At 37.7% G+C, this 17246-nt stretch overlaps 2 protein-coding genes across 2 annotated transcripts in view; one reads left to right on the top strand and one right to left on the bottom strand.

Moving 5' to 3' along the window:
* Positions 1-5809, top strand: part of LOC125047015 (transmembrane protease serine 9-like) — a 24390-nt gene extending 18581 nt beyond the window's left edge. Inside the window, exons 7-11 of the mRNA XM_047645040.1 lie at positions 42-140; positions 2597-2775; positions 3572-3711; positions 4633-4753; positions 5683-5809. Of these exons, the coding sequence (XP_047500996.1) occupies positions 42-140; positions 2597-2775; positions 3572-3711; positions 4633-4753; positions 5683-5735 (592 nt within the window). The 3' untranslated portion in view covers positions 5736-5809. The remainder of the gene's footprint in view (positions 1-41; positions 141-2596; positions 2776-3571; positions 3712-4632; positions 4754-5682) is intronic.
* A 1470-nt stretch (positions 5810-7279) lies between these two features.
* LOC125047295 lies at positions 7280-14059 on the bottom strand. The gene is made up of 2 exons (XM_047645539.1): positions 14022-14059; positions 7280-8405 (listed from the first exon to the last, which is right to left on the bottom strand). The coding sequence occupies exon 2, from the start codon at positions 8403-8405 to the stop codon at positions 7533-7535; it is 873 nt and encodes a 290-aa protein (XP_047501495.1). The 5' UTR covers positions 14022-14059; the 3' UTR covers positions 7280-7532.
* Between the last annotated feature and the right edge of the window lie 3187 nt (positions 14060-17246).

Genomic DNA, 17246 nt, shown 5'->3' with positions numbered 1-17246 from the left:
ATACAGCACCCTTAACCACAGCAACGAACCCTTGTCTTCAGGATCACCAAATACGGCTGGAAGGTTGAAGCTCTTGTCGGTTACCACCAACTTTCCTCGACCTCCTCCACTCCCGCTGCCCAAAGAATACCCATTGGCACGTAAGTATGGTCGTTCTCACTGATTAATGGGTAATGGTGAGGGTCTTAGAATACGTCACTGCGATGAGGATGATGATGATGATGATGATGATGGTGATGATAGTGATGATGATGATGATGATGGTGATGATGATGATGGTGATGATGATGATGATGTTGATGATGATGATGATGATGGTGATTAATATCATTATTATTACTTTTATTTTTGTATTATATTTATTATCATCATTGTTGTTTTCTTAATGTTACTGTTATTGTTAATATTATTATACCATTACTCTGTTATTATTGTTATTAAAAATATTATTATTGTTATTAATATTATTATTGTTATTGTTATTATTATTACTGTTATCATTATTATTGTTTCAACTGGAAGTATGGAAGTTTTTGATTTGTGTGAGTTGTTTTCTTGTTTATCTTTGATATTTCGTTGTTAATTTTATTCACTTATTCGTCTATTCTTACATCTTTGTGTTATGGTTTTTTTTTTTTTTTTTATTACGCAAAAACATCGTGGCATTTCATCGTTATTTTTTTCTACAATATTCTCATACAGTTTCTTTGGATCACAAATGCCACATGATACAAAACATGAGGTCGATTTTGACATAATTCACTGCAAGCGACAAGCACGCGAAAAACACAAGCAAGCTGATGCACTTGGTGGTATTTCACATCTTGTATCCTAAAGCAACAATTTGGCAACGATCTGGCTTTTTGCGTGTCTGTATTTCTTATCGTTTATTATTATTATTCTATGTTTTTGCCATAAAGATAATGAAAAAGTAAGAAATAAATAAAAAGATAAATACATATAAAAAATGGGAAAAGGAAAATCTCACTCGTTCTAAATCCCCGAGAGTTTAATGACAAAGATATTATGCAAGTCATTTTCCCCAGAACTGACCACCGCCAATTTTGGCTCCATTGAAGGAAGCCTCACTCTCCACTATACGCGCCTGACCTGATCGAGCATAACATCCTAATGCAGAAAAGAACTTCCCAGTTTCATACGACAGAGTGTGATGGATCGCCTCCTTCATCGCCTCCTTCATCGACCTCCATTCCCAGAGAATTCGTTCAGATAACCAAATTTCTGACGGTCTTGCTTTTCTGCGGCGTCTCACAAGGATTTGTCTTCGGTCCATTGTTATTCCTGATAATGGTTATTGAGGATATTATCACATCTATGAATATATGGACGACATGGATCTTGTACTTGAACAACAAATCAAGGCATAATACGTCCTTATCTATGTATCGCAAGGGATTTAAGTGAATAAAATGCAAATGAAAATCAAGAACCGCATGACGAAAATAATAATGATTATGAAAAATCAATCAGTAAATTGGCGGCCTGCAATTGAGACAAGAAAGTATATATATATTCCTTTGAATCCCGCCTTCGAGGTAAGACGTGTTAGACGAGGTTATCACTAAAGATCTGAAGCCAACACCCGAGAAATACAATGCCAATATTAATGAAAAGAATATACAAGTCGTTCAAACAGAAAGAATCTGGAGCATTCCGGCAAGAATCACTGCACGTATGATCGACCTTCATACGACCTGTCAGTGAATGCACAGCCTGGCTTTGGCATTCGTCCATCACAGATTTTGAAACAATTAAATTAGATTAGAGAAGAGCCTTTGGTATTGTTCTTGGCTCAAAGTAGACTTTTTATTCAGATGGGCTCAATCGAGTGAACATCCCTACACTACAGGAAAGATTTTTTTCTTTCTTTTTAACGAGAAAGTTTTCAGTATTATTGTAATACCGTATATGTAATACTACCATCTGCCTTTCCGTCGACCCAGGAAATACCTCTGTCATGTGTACGTGGAGATCTGCAGTCCAGTATATGATGTAAATGATGATGATGATGATGATGTACTATATGTCGACTGTACTTAACTATTTTTTTGAGATATTAACTACGAGTACTTGTTTAAAGTGATAGTGAGACTTTCCTTTCTAAATTCAAAGTACCCGCCAACATCTTGGCTACAAATCCTGCACTCGCTGATGCGTCAAACGGAGTCTTACTTTTGCACATGCTCTTGAATAATGCTTCCGAGCCTCACCTCATCTTTGTCTCGCCCCGCAGGACCCTCGGATATTCACACACCAAATCCTACTTTTTCTTAAAGCGTGGAGTTAATCTCTTACTTATATACGCGTTCTATATATATATATATATATATATATATATATACATATATATATATATTTAAGAGTCTTCCCTCGCAGGATCCAACAACATCCAGACCACAATCCTATACTTTTTCCATCCAATTATACTTATATAATACTTTCTATGAAAATATTTACAAGCCTCCTCTTAACCTTGTCTCCCCTCACACCATGCCGAAAGACCCTTTTAAATCCTTCTCTCTTTATACAATCTATAAAACTATTTTTCGAACCTCACGCCCTTTCCCCATCGCAGGATCCACCAGCACTCGGACTACAACCCTAGCACTCTGGCCAACGACATCGCCATCATTGAGCTCCCGTCTCGCCTGCAGCTGGAGGACCCTCGCGTAGGACCCGTGTGCCTCCCTCGCCCTGGACTCCTGTACGAGGGCGCCGCGGCTTTCGTCACGGGGTGGGGCAGGGTCTCAGAAGGTGGGCGTGGGATTTGCCCTCTGCACTTACATTTCCCTTATATTATCCAACTCGTTGTAGAATATCCTATTTCCTTTGTTTCAGGTTCTGAAAATCCCATTTCATATGTTTCAGGTTTTGAAATAATATTGGATGAAACAGCGATACAAAGTCTGTGAAAGTAGAATGCATATTTGTAGGTATTCTTCTGTTAGAAATAGCTTTCATTTTGGGTTTCGTGCATTAATGGAAGAACAAGTAGCGTCCACAGAGAAGGTTTTTCTCGGCTGTTTTATTTTCGACACTATACTTCTCTCTGTTTATGTCTGTCAATCTCTTTCTATCTATCTACCTATCTATTTATCTACCCTTATCTATTTCTCTCTCCCTCTGTGTGTGTGTGTGTGTGTGTGTGTGTGTGTGTGTGTGTGTGTGTGTGTGTGTGTGTGTGTGTGTGTGTGTGTGTGGGTGCGCGCGCGCGCGCATGTGCGTGTGTTTGTGTACGTGCGTGGTAAATATTTATGTTTTAAGTATAATGTGTGGGTGTGTGTGTGTGCGTGCGTACGTGCATGTGTGTGTGTGTGTGTGTGTGTGTGTGTGTGTGTGTGTGCGTGGGTGTGGCAGTAAAATATTTATGTTTTAAGTATAATGTGTGCGTATGTGTGTGTGTGTGCGTGTGTGTGTGTGTGTGCGTGTGCGCGCGTGCATGTGTGTGTGTGTGCGTGTGTGTCTGAAACAGAACCACTATTATACCTGTCTTGCATTTAATATCACTACAGACATTTCCATCTCACCGTTCATAAATTTATATCTACAGGTGGTTCTCAGGCCGCGAAGTTGCAGGAAGTTGAAGTGCCGGTGATAAGCAATGCAGAGTGTGAAGTAAGTTACCCCGGCGCCATCTTTCCCACTTCTCTCTGTGCTGGGGTGGCCGAGGGAGGAAAAGACTCATGTCAGGTGCGCATTTGAAGATTATTTAATCTCCTTTTGTTGTGAGTCATGAGCTGTGAAGAAAAATGCAAAAGAGTGGTGTAAAGTACGTAATAACTGCTTACGTCATCCTTTCGTTATCTTATGTCTTTTTGGCTTTCTCACTCTTAATAATGCACACACACGCACACACACACACACACACACACACACACACACACACACACACACACACACACACACACACACACACACACACACACACACACACACTCACGCTGTATATCACTCCCTTCCTCCCTCTTCCACCCTCCTTACTCTCTCCCTCCCTCCTCTCCCTCTCCCAGGACGAATTAAAAAAAAGTCCTTACTGCTCTCCTCTCTCTCTCTCATTACTTCCTCTCTCCCTACCTCATTCCCTCCTACCCCTCGCCCTCCCTCCCTCATTCCCTCCTTCCTCTCTCCCTCCCTCATTCCCTCCTTCCTCTCGCCCTCCCTCCCTCATTCCCTCCTTCCTCTCGCCCTCCCTCCCTCATTCCCTCCTTCCCTCCTTCCTCTCGCCCTCCCTCCCTCATTCCCTCCTTCCTCTCGCCCTCCCTCCCTCCTTCCCTCCTTCCCTCCTTCCTCCCGCCCTCCCTCCCTCATTCCCTCCTTCCTCTCGCCCTCCCTCCCTCATTCCCTCCTTCCCTCCTTCCTCTCGCCCTCCCACCCTCACCACCCCCTTCCTATCGCCCTCCCTCCCTCATTCCCCCCTTCCTATCGCCCTCCCTCCCTCATTCCCTCCTTCCTCTCGCCCTCCCTCCCTCATTCCCTCCTTCCCTCCTTCCTCTCGCCCTCCCTCTCTCATTCCCTCCTTCCTATCGCCCTCCCTCCCTTCTACCCTCCTTCCCTCCTTCTCTCTCTCTCTCTCGCCGCTTATGAAAGGGAGTCCTCCCTGCTCTCCCCCAGGGCGACAGCGGAGGGCCCTTGGTAACAGCGGGGAGACCCGGCCTGGAGCAAGTGGGCGTCGTCTCCTGGGGAACCGGCTGCGCGAGGCCTGGGAGACCGGGTGTCTATACGAGGGTGACAGGTACGTGACTGTTCGTAAGTTTATTAAGGATTTGCTGAGTATTCGTTGATACTTTATTATGATTTTGGTGTATTTCGATTTATGTGTATTTGTTTAAATGTATTTATTTTGTATTTATCATTAATTTTTCTTTATTTATCTATTTTCATTATTTATTTATTTATTATTATTATTGTTGTCTTAAGAAAGTTCTATATATTGGAAGTTGCAGTTTTGTACATTTATATCAATCCTACCTCTGCTGTTGCAAGAAGAATTAATTGTCAAAAAAAGCCTTGAATAGAGGAATAGTTACACAAGACAAGACAATCACACCTGTGGTATTATTCATTCTCATTCATACCGTCCTTACTGATGAGGTTCAAAGGCTCTGTGATGGAGATATCCTATACGCTTTATTATCTAAAACATCTTATCACATTTTTGTGGAAAGATACATGGATTTTAAAATGAATTATATATTCTAAGGCGATAAATTGGTGAACAATGTACTATAACATGTGTGGTGGAAAATATATAGATTGTGATATATAATATAAATTGTAATAAGTGATACAGACAGACTAATATATGCTTTCTGCGTTTCTCTTTGCCCTTAATGTTCCCACCTGTTTTATTTTTACTATGTTGATTAGTGCAGGAGTTGTTTGGTCTCATGCGAACTTTCACTTGACTTTTAAGCGCATTAAAAAAGGAGAGAAAGAAAGAAAGAAACACAAAATAATTGTATTAGTTGATATAATTTCCAAATCATAAATATACGTTTACTTTAATTTGAATCAGCATGTGACATTTAATCACCTTAAGGCACTGTTTCGAGACACCCAAACCTGATTCTTAAGATCAAACAAGTGTTAAAGTGGCTTTGACTATCAACACTAACGCCATGCCACACTATTTTCACTCATTTACCTTTCTGTTCCGCTCAGAATATCTCGACTGGATCACTGCCATCATGGGAAGCGAGGGCCAGTGTGCCTGAGGCTGAAGGAATCCCCGCTTGGCACTTCTTACGATTTGATCAATTATTGCCAAAATACACAGCTAATAAATTCAGTATTGTGTCTTTTATCCTTTTCCTAGATGCCTGTCTTGTTTTCAGTGAATAACCGTTTGTATTCACAAGTTCAGATATATATATATATATATATATATATATATATATACACACACATACATATGTGTGTATGTGTGTGTGTGCACACGCGCACCTGTATGTGTTTATGTAGTACGTATTTAATATTCTTCATGCAGAGTATAATAAAGCACCTTGTTAAACAAATCATAAATATAATTCGGTAAGAAAAAGGTTAACTATTATCCTTATAGACCTTTTCTTCGCTTCTTTTTTTCTAGTATTTCTACCCTTAAACTTTTTTTTTCTTTGTCGATATCCGATATGACTTGCACGTTTAAAGTTCAAAATACCTTTTTTTTAAATCTTTTTATTCACTCCAGGCATATCGTCACAAGTGTGAGATAACTGTAATATTGGAATTACTACTTGTGTCTAGAAAGAGCATAGTCTAAACATATAATATTGAAAAAAAAAACAAAATCTGGTAATCTATTTCTGTCATTATATTTTTGTACTTATCTACGTCATACTTTTGTGGTAGTTAACATCGTTACCATTATATGAGTTGTTTAAATATTGTTGCTTCTATTATGTCATGTTGCTACCTATGCATGTTGCATTCACTATAACCAAATTATTTTAGACTAAAGTTGGCAAGAGGGTATTTTGCCGTAAGCTTTCTTGTTAATAACTACGTTGAAAATGAGCATCCCTGTCCATACTTGTTTTTATCCTCATATGTATCAATTCTCCAACACACACACACACACACACACACACACGCGCGCGCGCGCAAAGGATAATTGCACAGGAAAGAGAACAGACCGCTTAAGTCACTGAAGTTGTCACTGCACTTCACTTCTGTACATGTTTTCCTTGTCTGCCTTGCCTTTGCCTTTACTCCCGAGCAATTCACTGCAGTTGCTCTCTCGAAGGGGCCTTCCTTCCTCTCTGTCTTTCGTTCCATTTTGCACCACTTCTTAGTCTTGTCATGGAACAGTGACATGAATAACCTTGACGTTACTGGAGGTTTGTTACTGTGACTAACTACACCATTAAAATGCCATTTTTGTGTTTATATGCTTTACCAATGCTTGATTCAGTACGTGGAGTGGTTTGCATTCAGCTGAGGTGCCATGCAATGTTGCACACGTTAACTGTTTATATATAAAAAACACACTACAAATACCGATTTCCTGTTAAAATACAGGAATTACGACAAGATAGAAACTATTTTTTCTATGATTATTATTATTTCCTCTATAAGTTATAAACTACAATTGTACATTTCTATGTTTTCGAAGAATTGGTAAGAAATATATGATCGATGACATTTGGTAAATGGGGATATCAAGGTTTGTACAGTATCTACTGTCATGTATAAATGGCGTATATTACATACTCATGTGTGTATTTAAATGTATATATATATACAAATGAAATAAAAGTTAGATATTCAGGTATTTATTATATACATATATACATATCATTAAAATGTATGACGTTGCATTGCCATCGCTCAAGAGTAATTTCCGAATTCCGGGCGTTACCTTCATAAAACACAAAAGCTTGGTCCTTCGCATCACTTAACACGTCACGGCCCTGGAAGACTAATGGCATCTGCAAGTCTTTTTGTTTTTTCTTTAAACCTCTCGCAAATTTAATATATATTTTTTTCCTAAGCTCGAATATATGCTATTTTCACATATAATCTGCTACGTTCGGAGAACTGGATCCTAGAATATCCATTTTCATTTTTTTCATTAAGTTATTGACTACTTTTTCCCTCTCCTTCTGAGTGCAGTGTTCACAGTGCCATCTCAGCAAGATATAGCACGGACCCTGAAAAGCATTGCCGTTAAAAATCACATTTAATTTAGACTTGTACGCTTGTTGGTGGATTTCCAGGTGAGCCATAAACTTGAGCCAGCAAGCGAGCTCCAGGATGATCGTGCAATTGCAACAGACACCGAAATACATGAAGAGGAAGAAGAGCCACGATAAGAAAGCGACGCATCCGTAAGGCAAGTAGCGGTGTAGATGATGCAAGATGGAGTTGTACAGATTGCGTTCGTATTTGTCCTCTGGCGATCTGTATTGCTCCAGCACCGACGTCCCGTGAAGGAACTCCTGCCAGATACTGACGGTGATGATGCTCGGGTCCTTTGGCGAGGCCCCGGCGTCGATATTCGTTAGGTATTTCGTTGGAATTCTGAACAGAGTACTCCTTCTTATACCATCTGTCTGTACCGGACCGTAATACTCAGACCACACAGCCTGAGGATCGCCTTGGTTGCAGTGAGCACACCAAGAGCGGTGCGAGTCTGAACCACTGTTCCTCGGCGTCTGTATTTCCTCCCGGAGTCTCAAGTCGGACTCGAGCAGGGCATCCTTGATCCTGAATATCCGCAGCGCCCGGGGGTGTCTCCGGCTACGCTCCGCCAGCCTGCCGAGGTCGTCCCCTAAGAGGTACGAGGGACGCTGGGGGTCCCTCCGAAGGGCAACTACCTCCTCCTGCAGGATCTCCCCGCTCTCTTCGTCCTTCATTGCCCTGCTTTCCGCTCTGACTACCATCTACGAAAGATCAAATATGAAGAATATAACAGCAATGGTATAGCTACGGTTAATAACAATGGTAATGATGAGGGATACCAAAGGAGCGGGTTAATTAGATAGAGATACGATCTTCAGATGACGAAGTGGGTGGGAGGGGTACTAGTGACACGCTAGGCAAATGTGGTTTTCGTTCATAAGTTCATATGCATTCATGTGTGTGTTGTACATTCATATGCGTGTGCTTTTGCGTGTATGTATAATTGCATATATACATACATATTATGTACAAATACATGCATACATTCCACACACACACACACACACACACACACACACACACACACACACACACACACAAACACACAAACACACACACACACACACACACACACACACACACACACACACACACACACACACACACACACACACACACACAGATATATGAACACACCGTAACGTGAACGGAAAGATTCAAAGGAAAACAACCCAGAAATTAAATTAAATCGAAATGGATTAATTTTGGTTTATTTTTCTTCTGAAGGGGAACTAGTAAAGAGTTCGAAACGTTAAGAATTATTTTCATTTCTTACTGTGGCTGTTTTCCATTGTATATATATACATATATATACATACATATATACATATATGACTTGTGTGTATATATATACATGTATAGACACACACAATCCTATACTTACACACATACAGATATATAGGTGGCCGAGCACTATGCAAGAGAGAGACATAGAGCAAGAAAGATAGAGAGAGAGAGAGAGAGAGAGAGAGAGAGAGAGAGAGAGAGAGAGCAAAAGAGAGAGAAAGAGAGCAAAAGAGAGAGAGAGAGAGCAAAAGAGAGAGAGAGAGAGCAAAAGAGAGAGAGAGAGAGCAAGAGAGAGAGAGAGAGAGAGAGAGAGAATAAAAGAGAGAGAAAGAGAGAGAGAGAGAGAGAGAGAGAGAGAGAGAGAGAGAGAGAGAGAGAGAGAGAGAGAGAGAGAGAGAGAGGGGAAGGGAGAGAGAGAGAGAGAGGGGAAGGGAGAGGGAGGGAGAGAGAGAGAGAGAGAGAGAGAGAGAGAGAGAGAGAGAGAGAGAGAGAGAGAGAGAGAGAGAGAGAAAAGGGGGAGGTTGAAAGGGGGAGAAAGGGAAAGAGGAAGAGCATGAGTGAGAGAGAGAGAGGAAGGAGGGGGGAGGGGGAGAATGGGGAAGAAAACGAGAAAGACAAAGAGAAAAGAAAACGGAGAAAGGAGGAGAAAGTATAGAGAGAGAAGAGACAGAGAGGGAGAAAGGGGAGAGGGATGGAAATAAGGGGAACAGGGGAACGAAGGGGGGAAGGAGGGAGAGAAGAGGGGTGTGGCGAGCAAGGGGGTAGTAGAGGGCGAGAGAAGGAGGGAAGGAAGGGAGGAAGGGAGGGAGAAAAGGGGAGAATGGAAAAGAGAAAGGGAAAGACATGGGGGGGGGGGGGGGGGCGAGGGAAGAATGGAGAAGAGAAAGCATTTCCTCCTCTTGGGGAAATTCCCAGTCCAAGAATTACAGAAAAAAAAAAAAAAAATATGTATAACAATATTTACGACTAATTAATAACTGTAATGAGGGTAACGGTTGTTGCTCCAGATTATGATCTTTAAATGATGACGATGAATGCGAAGATGATGACGGTTACTGCTGTTAATTTTTGATGACATTAGTAATGATGTAAAGTTAAAAATCACAATAACACTAACTTTATTTACATATCTATAACACCAGCGTTCTCTCCGACATCATCACAAAATTCCTTCAAATCATACAAGCCACCTTTGCACTTTCTCTTGCAATATGCACTAAATACAATCCTTCTTCACTTCATCACCTAATCATTATCATTACCACCGCCATTGACTAAATTCACCACAAGCTTTTTCTTCAACACGAACACCTAAATCCCAAGTTTCTCTCGCCAAAAGGCTCCCGAAAGCGTCGCGAGGTGCCCCGTCCGTCCCAGCTGGCGCGCGGAGCAGCACTGGCCGGACCCCGCCAGCTGCTCCTCCTTTTGCCAAGGTCGCCAACGGCAGGCTGCTCCGTATCCTGAATGACGCAAGACACGCGGAGTCTGTGGTAACACTGCACTGAACTTCTGAAATGTGGCTGGGAAGTTCAGATGACGCAAGCGGAATGCGCTGAAGTTAGTTAAATAGTAAGTTATAGAAATATGTTGTTTTTTCTCTCTCTATGGAGAAATGTTGCTAGGATGTTTGTTTTTCTTTCGATTATATAAAAATGAGGAAAAAACGAAAAGAGAATGAGAGATGAAAAAAAAAAAAAAAAAAAAAAAAAAAACGCAATCATGTATCCAGTATTTCAAGAGACTGGCAAACTCAATACATCCTTAAACAAAGGTGTGCATGCGCGTGTGTAAATGCAGGATCCGTGCGCACATGTATGTGTGTGTGTACAGCAGTGTACATACATTGATGAATTAATACATCAGTACATGCATACAGGTACATATATATATATATATATACATATATATGTGTGTGTATAAATATATATGTATTTCCACATGTTTTTAAATATATGTGTGTACATGCATGTGTGCGCGCACACAAACACATATATGTATATGTATACATATATGGATGTACACATATAGATGAATGCATGCAAGTATGCTTATACATGTACCCGTATATGTATGTATGTATGTGTACATATACAAATACATATATATGCATACATGCATATACATACATACATACATATATATGTGTAAATAAACACATATGTACATATACTTAAATGCATGCACACACATAAATAAGAAATAAAAAATATATATGTATATATAAACAGTGTAATTATAGTATATACATACATACACATATAGATAAATAAATCTATATATAAACATTTATATACATATATATAACATAAATACTCACACATGTATATACAGGGTGTGTGTTTGTGTGTATATATACACATACATACACAGACACAGAGACAGGTAGCTAGCTACCCTTAGCTTTCCTTCCCCCCCTTAAACTAAGGATTCCACCCCCCTCCTCCCCCTTTAGTTCATCAGAACACAGACACACACAGACACACACACGCATACGCACACGCACACACACAGTGTTAGTGGACGTCACACCGAGACGCCCTGGCATGCCTCAGTGAGACAGGAAAGTCGAGCCAAATAATGACAGTCACGTAGCAACAACTACGAATAGCATTTGTACTCCATTCGGACCAGACAAAGATATTTTATCTCTCTGTCCCTCACTCATACACAAGCATATACATAGATACATACATACATACATGCACACACACACACACACACACTAATATATATATATATATACATATATATATATATATATTATATATATACATACAATCACGCACACACACACATATATATTTCATATATACATATATATATACACATATAGAAATATGAATATAAACATATATATACATATGTAAATATATTTTATATATACATATACAGATAAAAATATATATATATAATACACATACATAAATACTTATGTATTTATGTATGTATACATATAATGTATACATATAATTATGTATACATATAATGTATATTGTATATGTATGTATATACATACACATACATATACAATATACATTATATGTATACATAATATACGTGTGTATGTGTATATATTTTTTATATTCATATACAAATAAAATATGCATATATATATATACGTAAATATACATATATATTCACACACATATATGTAATACAGACCCACACACATATGTATGCATATATATATATATATATATATTTATATATATATATATATATATATATATATACATACATATACACATACATGCATACATACATACACACATATATATAATATGTATACGTAAATAATATATAATATATATATACATATATAATATATACATATATAATATATACATATAATAATAATAATAATGATATGTTATATATATATATATATATATATATATATATGCACACATGTGTGTGTATGTTTGTATGTGTCTGTGTATATGTATGCATGTATGTGTATATGTATATATGCATTTATATATATACATATATACATATATACATATTTACATACATACATACACACACATAGACATATGTGTGCATATATATAATATATATATATATATATAACATATATACAATATATATAATACATATACAATATATATAATATATATATAATATATATACAATATATATAATACATATACAATATATATAATATATATATAATATATATATAATATATATAACATGTATAATACACACACAGATATATATTCATATAAATGTCATATATAAATATACATACATATATATATATATACATACATATTTTTATATATTATATAAATGAAATAAATATATGATAAACATATATGTATACACATCATATCTGTCATATATATATATATATATATATATATATGCATATATATATATATATGTATCAATCTACCTATATATCCAAGATACACACATACTCAATTATCATGTGTTCATCCGCGAAATTAGAAAAATGTAATAATATATATTAATACACACACACACACACACACACATCTATCTATCTATCTATATATATGTATATATATATATATATATATATATATATATATATATATTTATATATATATATAACCATCTCCCAACACACGTGTCAGTGAGTCACCGAGTTCAGAGCCCGCACCTCAAGGCCAGTCCTCGCTGGCGGCAGGAAAGATGCAAGGCGGGGAGTCAACCCTGAGCTTATGGAAGGAGCCAGTGACTTCCCATAGATCGCTAGTGTCTTGAATTCTCCCTTTGTAAGTCTTTAAATAAGGTGGGGTGATTCCTTAAGAGCGTTGGGTAATGGTGAAAAAAAGTGAAATGAATTGAACAAGACAAGAGTGAATTTTTAATCCAAGTCATACAATATTTTGGTTTTCAATGTCAGGCTATCAGACAAGTGTAGACGGAGTGATACTTGCATGACAAATACTTTGATATGTAGCAAACAAAATCTCGTTTCGTTAGAACAGCTTGAATCTTGAAAGCATCTGCGCCATTGCTTGCCCTTGTAGTTATAATGTGTGTAAATCCCATGGGACAACATTGCTTTTATTGACAAGTTTTATTATATTTCCATTCACTTCGTCATGAAGGAAAGATTTAGAAGTAATATATGAGGAACACGGAATTCTAGATATGTGGTAGGGAGACGTGATATAAAATTTTATCCAATAATAACAACGATAACAATAGTAATGATAACAATAACAAAAAAGATCTGAAGGAATTTCAGTGCAACAAACTATAAAGGACAGTGCGACTTAACCAGAGTGACTGTGCTGCTCTGTGTGACCAAAAATAAAATAAACATTACTCCTCTAACTCCCATACTTTTAATAAGACGAAGCATTTAAGGAGGTTTTGCAATCGAGAAGGTTGATCCAGCGTCCAGGGTGGCTATTTACATTAACAAATGATCTACTGAATAATGGCATACAGTCCACTATTCATGCATCTGCAGTGACATAGCGGTCTGCCAAGCGCATTATGCCGAATTTCAAAGGTTATTACGTGCAAAATCTCGAAGTATGACTTACCCAACCGACAATCAGCGGGAGACTAACTGAATAAACAGCTGAAACCAAAACGTTTTCTGCGACACGCGGGGTGAGGAAAAGAGAGAAAACGGAAGGATGGACTATTGCAAAATAAATCGTGTAGCTTTAATCAAATGTTGGTTGTCAGATGTGCTGGTTTTCTGCATAAGAGAAATTAAATGTAGAAGAAGAAAAATCTGCGCGTGTGTGTATCTATATCTATCCATTTATCTATATATACATATTTCTATATCTATATGTATGTACTTGTGTATGCATGTATGCATGTACGTACGTATGAGTGCATATATGAACGTATATGCGCATAATTATTACTTTATTGTTTAAGCATTATCTTGCTTATATTAAACTCAAGCAAAAGTTTATTCCATACCTTCGGCTTTCATTTGGAATAACTATACAGCTTTCCTGTTGTAAGAGTGAAGTCTTTTGATATGGTACTATAATATCTGAATTATTAGATTTCATATGTAATTGACTTTAAACATAATAACAGCTTATCTACTTTTAGAAAGTTAATATGAACTTTTTTCTTCTTTATACTTAGCTTTGGAATAAACACACACACACAGACACAGATATGCACACACACACACACACAGACCCAGATATGCACACACACACACACACACACACACACACACACACACACACACACACACACACACACACACACACACACACACACACACACACACGCATTGAGAGGGTACGTGCATATGAATGGAGGAAGTGTTACTTTAAATAGGAGGCAGAATACTGTAACCACTGGTTATAGAGTATTATCAGGTTATCAACTGAATTTATGAAAGATTACCGAAATGCCAATGATGCATGATGGCAAAGTTATATTTGGAATCTGAAAGTCCGTCACTGAAAAATGGTTATAGGGATATGACTTTATCTCTGAGGAATTAATGGAACTGTTACGTAATGATGTTTAATAAATAAAACATTCACACAACACATAGGTGCATACCTATATATAAAGCATATGTCTGATGAAAAATGGTTGACAATCCAGGATTTGAAATAGTTTTTTTTTTTCACTCTTTTGTGCTGGTTTACCCCATAATCTACGTTTAATATCTATATGCTTTAAAACTGATAAATGAATATATACCCAGACACATATATAAACACACACGTACACGCAGACGGACACACACACACATACACACACACAGACACACACACACACGCACACACACACACACACACACACACACACACACACACACACACACACACACACACACACACACACACATATACATACATATATCCAGGTGTGGTATAAAATGAAAGACATATTATTTATTAGATAACTTTATGAAAAATAAGACAAGCAGATCATTATTTACAATAGGAAAAAACAGATTAAAGATATCGATTATCACACCTCTGGCAACGCTTCAAGTAAAGAAATTAGTGCAAGGAAGGAGATGAAAAAGGGAGAATGAGAATCAGAGAAGGGGCATGTAATGAGAGAGAGAGAGAGAGAGAGAGAGAGAGAGAGAGAGAGAGAGAGAGAGAGAGAGAGAGAGTGAGAGAGAGAGAGAGAGAGTGAGAGAGAGAGAGAGAGGATAGCAGATAAGTTATCCAAGAGAGAAGACGAGAACGTGAGATAAGAGAGAAAGGATAAAAAGAAAAAGAGACAAAGAGAAGAGAGAGAGAGAGAGAGAGAGAGAGGGAGAGGGAGAGAGAGAGAGAGAGAGAGAGAGAGAGAGAGAGAGAGAGAGAGAGAGAGAGAGAGAGAGAGAGAGAGAGAGAGAGAGAGAGAGAGTGAGAGAGAGAGAGAGAGAGTGAGAGAGAGAGAGAGAGGATAGCAGATAAGTTATCCAAGAGAGAAGACGAGAACGTGAGATAAGAGAGAAAGGATAAAAAGAAAAAGAGACAAAGAGAAGAGAGAGAGAGAGAGAGAGAGAGAGGGAGAGGGAGAGAGAGAGAGAGAGAGAGAGAGAGAGAGAGGGAGAGAGAGAGAGAGAGAGAGAAAAAGAGATAAATACATGAATACATAAAGAATGAAAGAGTTTGAAGGAGAGAACTTCAGACTAAAAGCAATGAATGATATATTTGTTAACTCACAAGTCTAACAAAATTCTCTCCTACGGTTATAGTCCTAAAAATTCTATGTTTTACATAAGAGATTCTTAACAAGTATTCTTAAAAAGGCAAGATGAAATGAAACCACGCATAAAAAATACTTGGTGATTCGTCGACAAGAGAAAAATTTGTCCCGTGCAAAGGAAAATGTTAACACCAGTGTCCAAATCATCATTAATATCATCCTTATTTGTAAATCTATAAATAAAAATGAGACAAAAAACAACAACAAAGAAACGCATTTTAAAAGTCGTCATTCGTGTAAATGAGATAATTTGCATGTCAATTCTTTAAAAAAAAGGGAGGAAGATGTATTAAAAGGAAAAAAAAAAATTATACTCTGGGGAAAAGGATATATATAGTAAAAAGTCAGGCTGCAAACTCGACCATTTTCCTTTGCACTTTGTCCTATATACCGAAAGAGCATGGCAAGCGACGTGGAGTGAGGAAGCGTGACAGCTTGAGATCTATTTTTTTTTTTTATTAAAAAAAAAAAGAGAGAGAAAAAGGAGAGGGATAGATAGAGATAGATAGATGGAGGTAGAGCAAGATAGATGGAGAAAGAGAGGGAGAAAGAGAGAGAGAGATAGGTAGATAGAAAGATAGAGGGAGAGAAAGAGAGGGATATATATACATACATACATACATATATATATATATATATATATATATATATATATATATATATATATATATATATATACTCATAACGAGAGAGAGAGAGAGAGAGAGAGAGAGAGAGAGAGAGAAGAGAGAGAGAGAGAGAGAGAGAGAGAGAGAGAGAGAGAGAGAGAGAGATTAGATGGGAAGATGTGGATGTAGTAAACAGATAGCCAGAAAGAGAGAAGAGTATAGAAAGGCAGGAGAATAGAAAGATAAAGGTACATAGGGAAACAGGCATATGAATAGACAGGTAAAGAGTAAAAAATCGGATAGAAAGATAAACTGATAATCAAGGATGTAAATAAAGTGAAACAATTATCCGTAGAGCGAAGAAATGAGATCCATTAGCATCCTGCCGAAGAGGAAGGAGAAGAGGTAAAGAGGAAGAAGAATGAAAATGAACAAGAACATCATCGCGAAGAGGAAGAAGAAAAG

This window comes from Penaeus chinensis, chromosome 40 (genome assembly GCF_019202785.1).
Source record: "Penaeus chinensis breed Huanghai No. 1 chromosome 40, ASM1920278v2, whole genome shotgun sequence".
Classification (NCBI taxonomy): domain Eukaryota; kingdom Metazoa; phylum Arthropoda; class Malacostraca; order Decapoda; family Penaeidae; genus Penaeus; species Penaeus chinensis.
This window is presented reverse-complemented; position numbering and strand designations above follow the sequence as displayed.

Bases quoted from the DNA above. Each gene is read 5' to 3' on its own strand.
- LOC125047295 (XM_047645539.1), bottom strand. From the start codon at position 8,405: ATGGTAGTCAGAGCGGAAAGCAGGGCAATGAAGGACGAAGAGAGCGGG.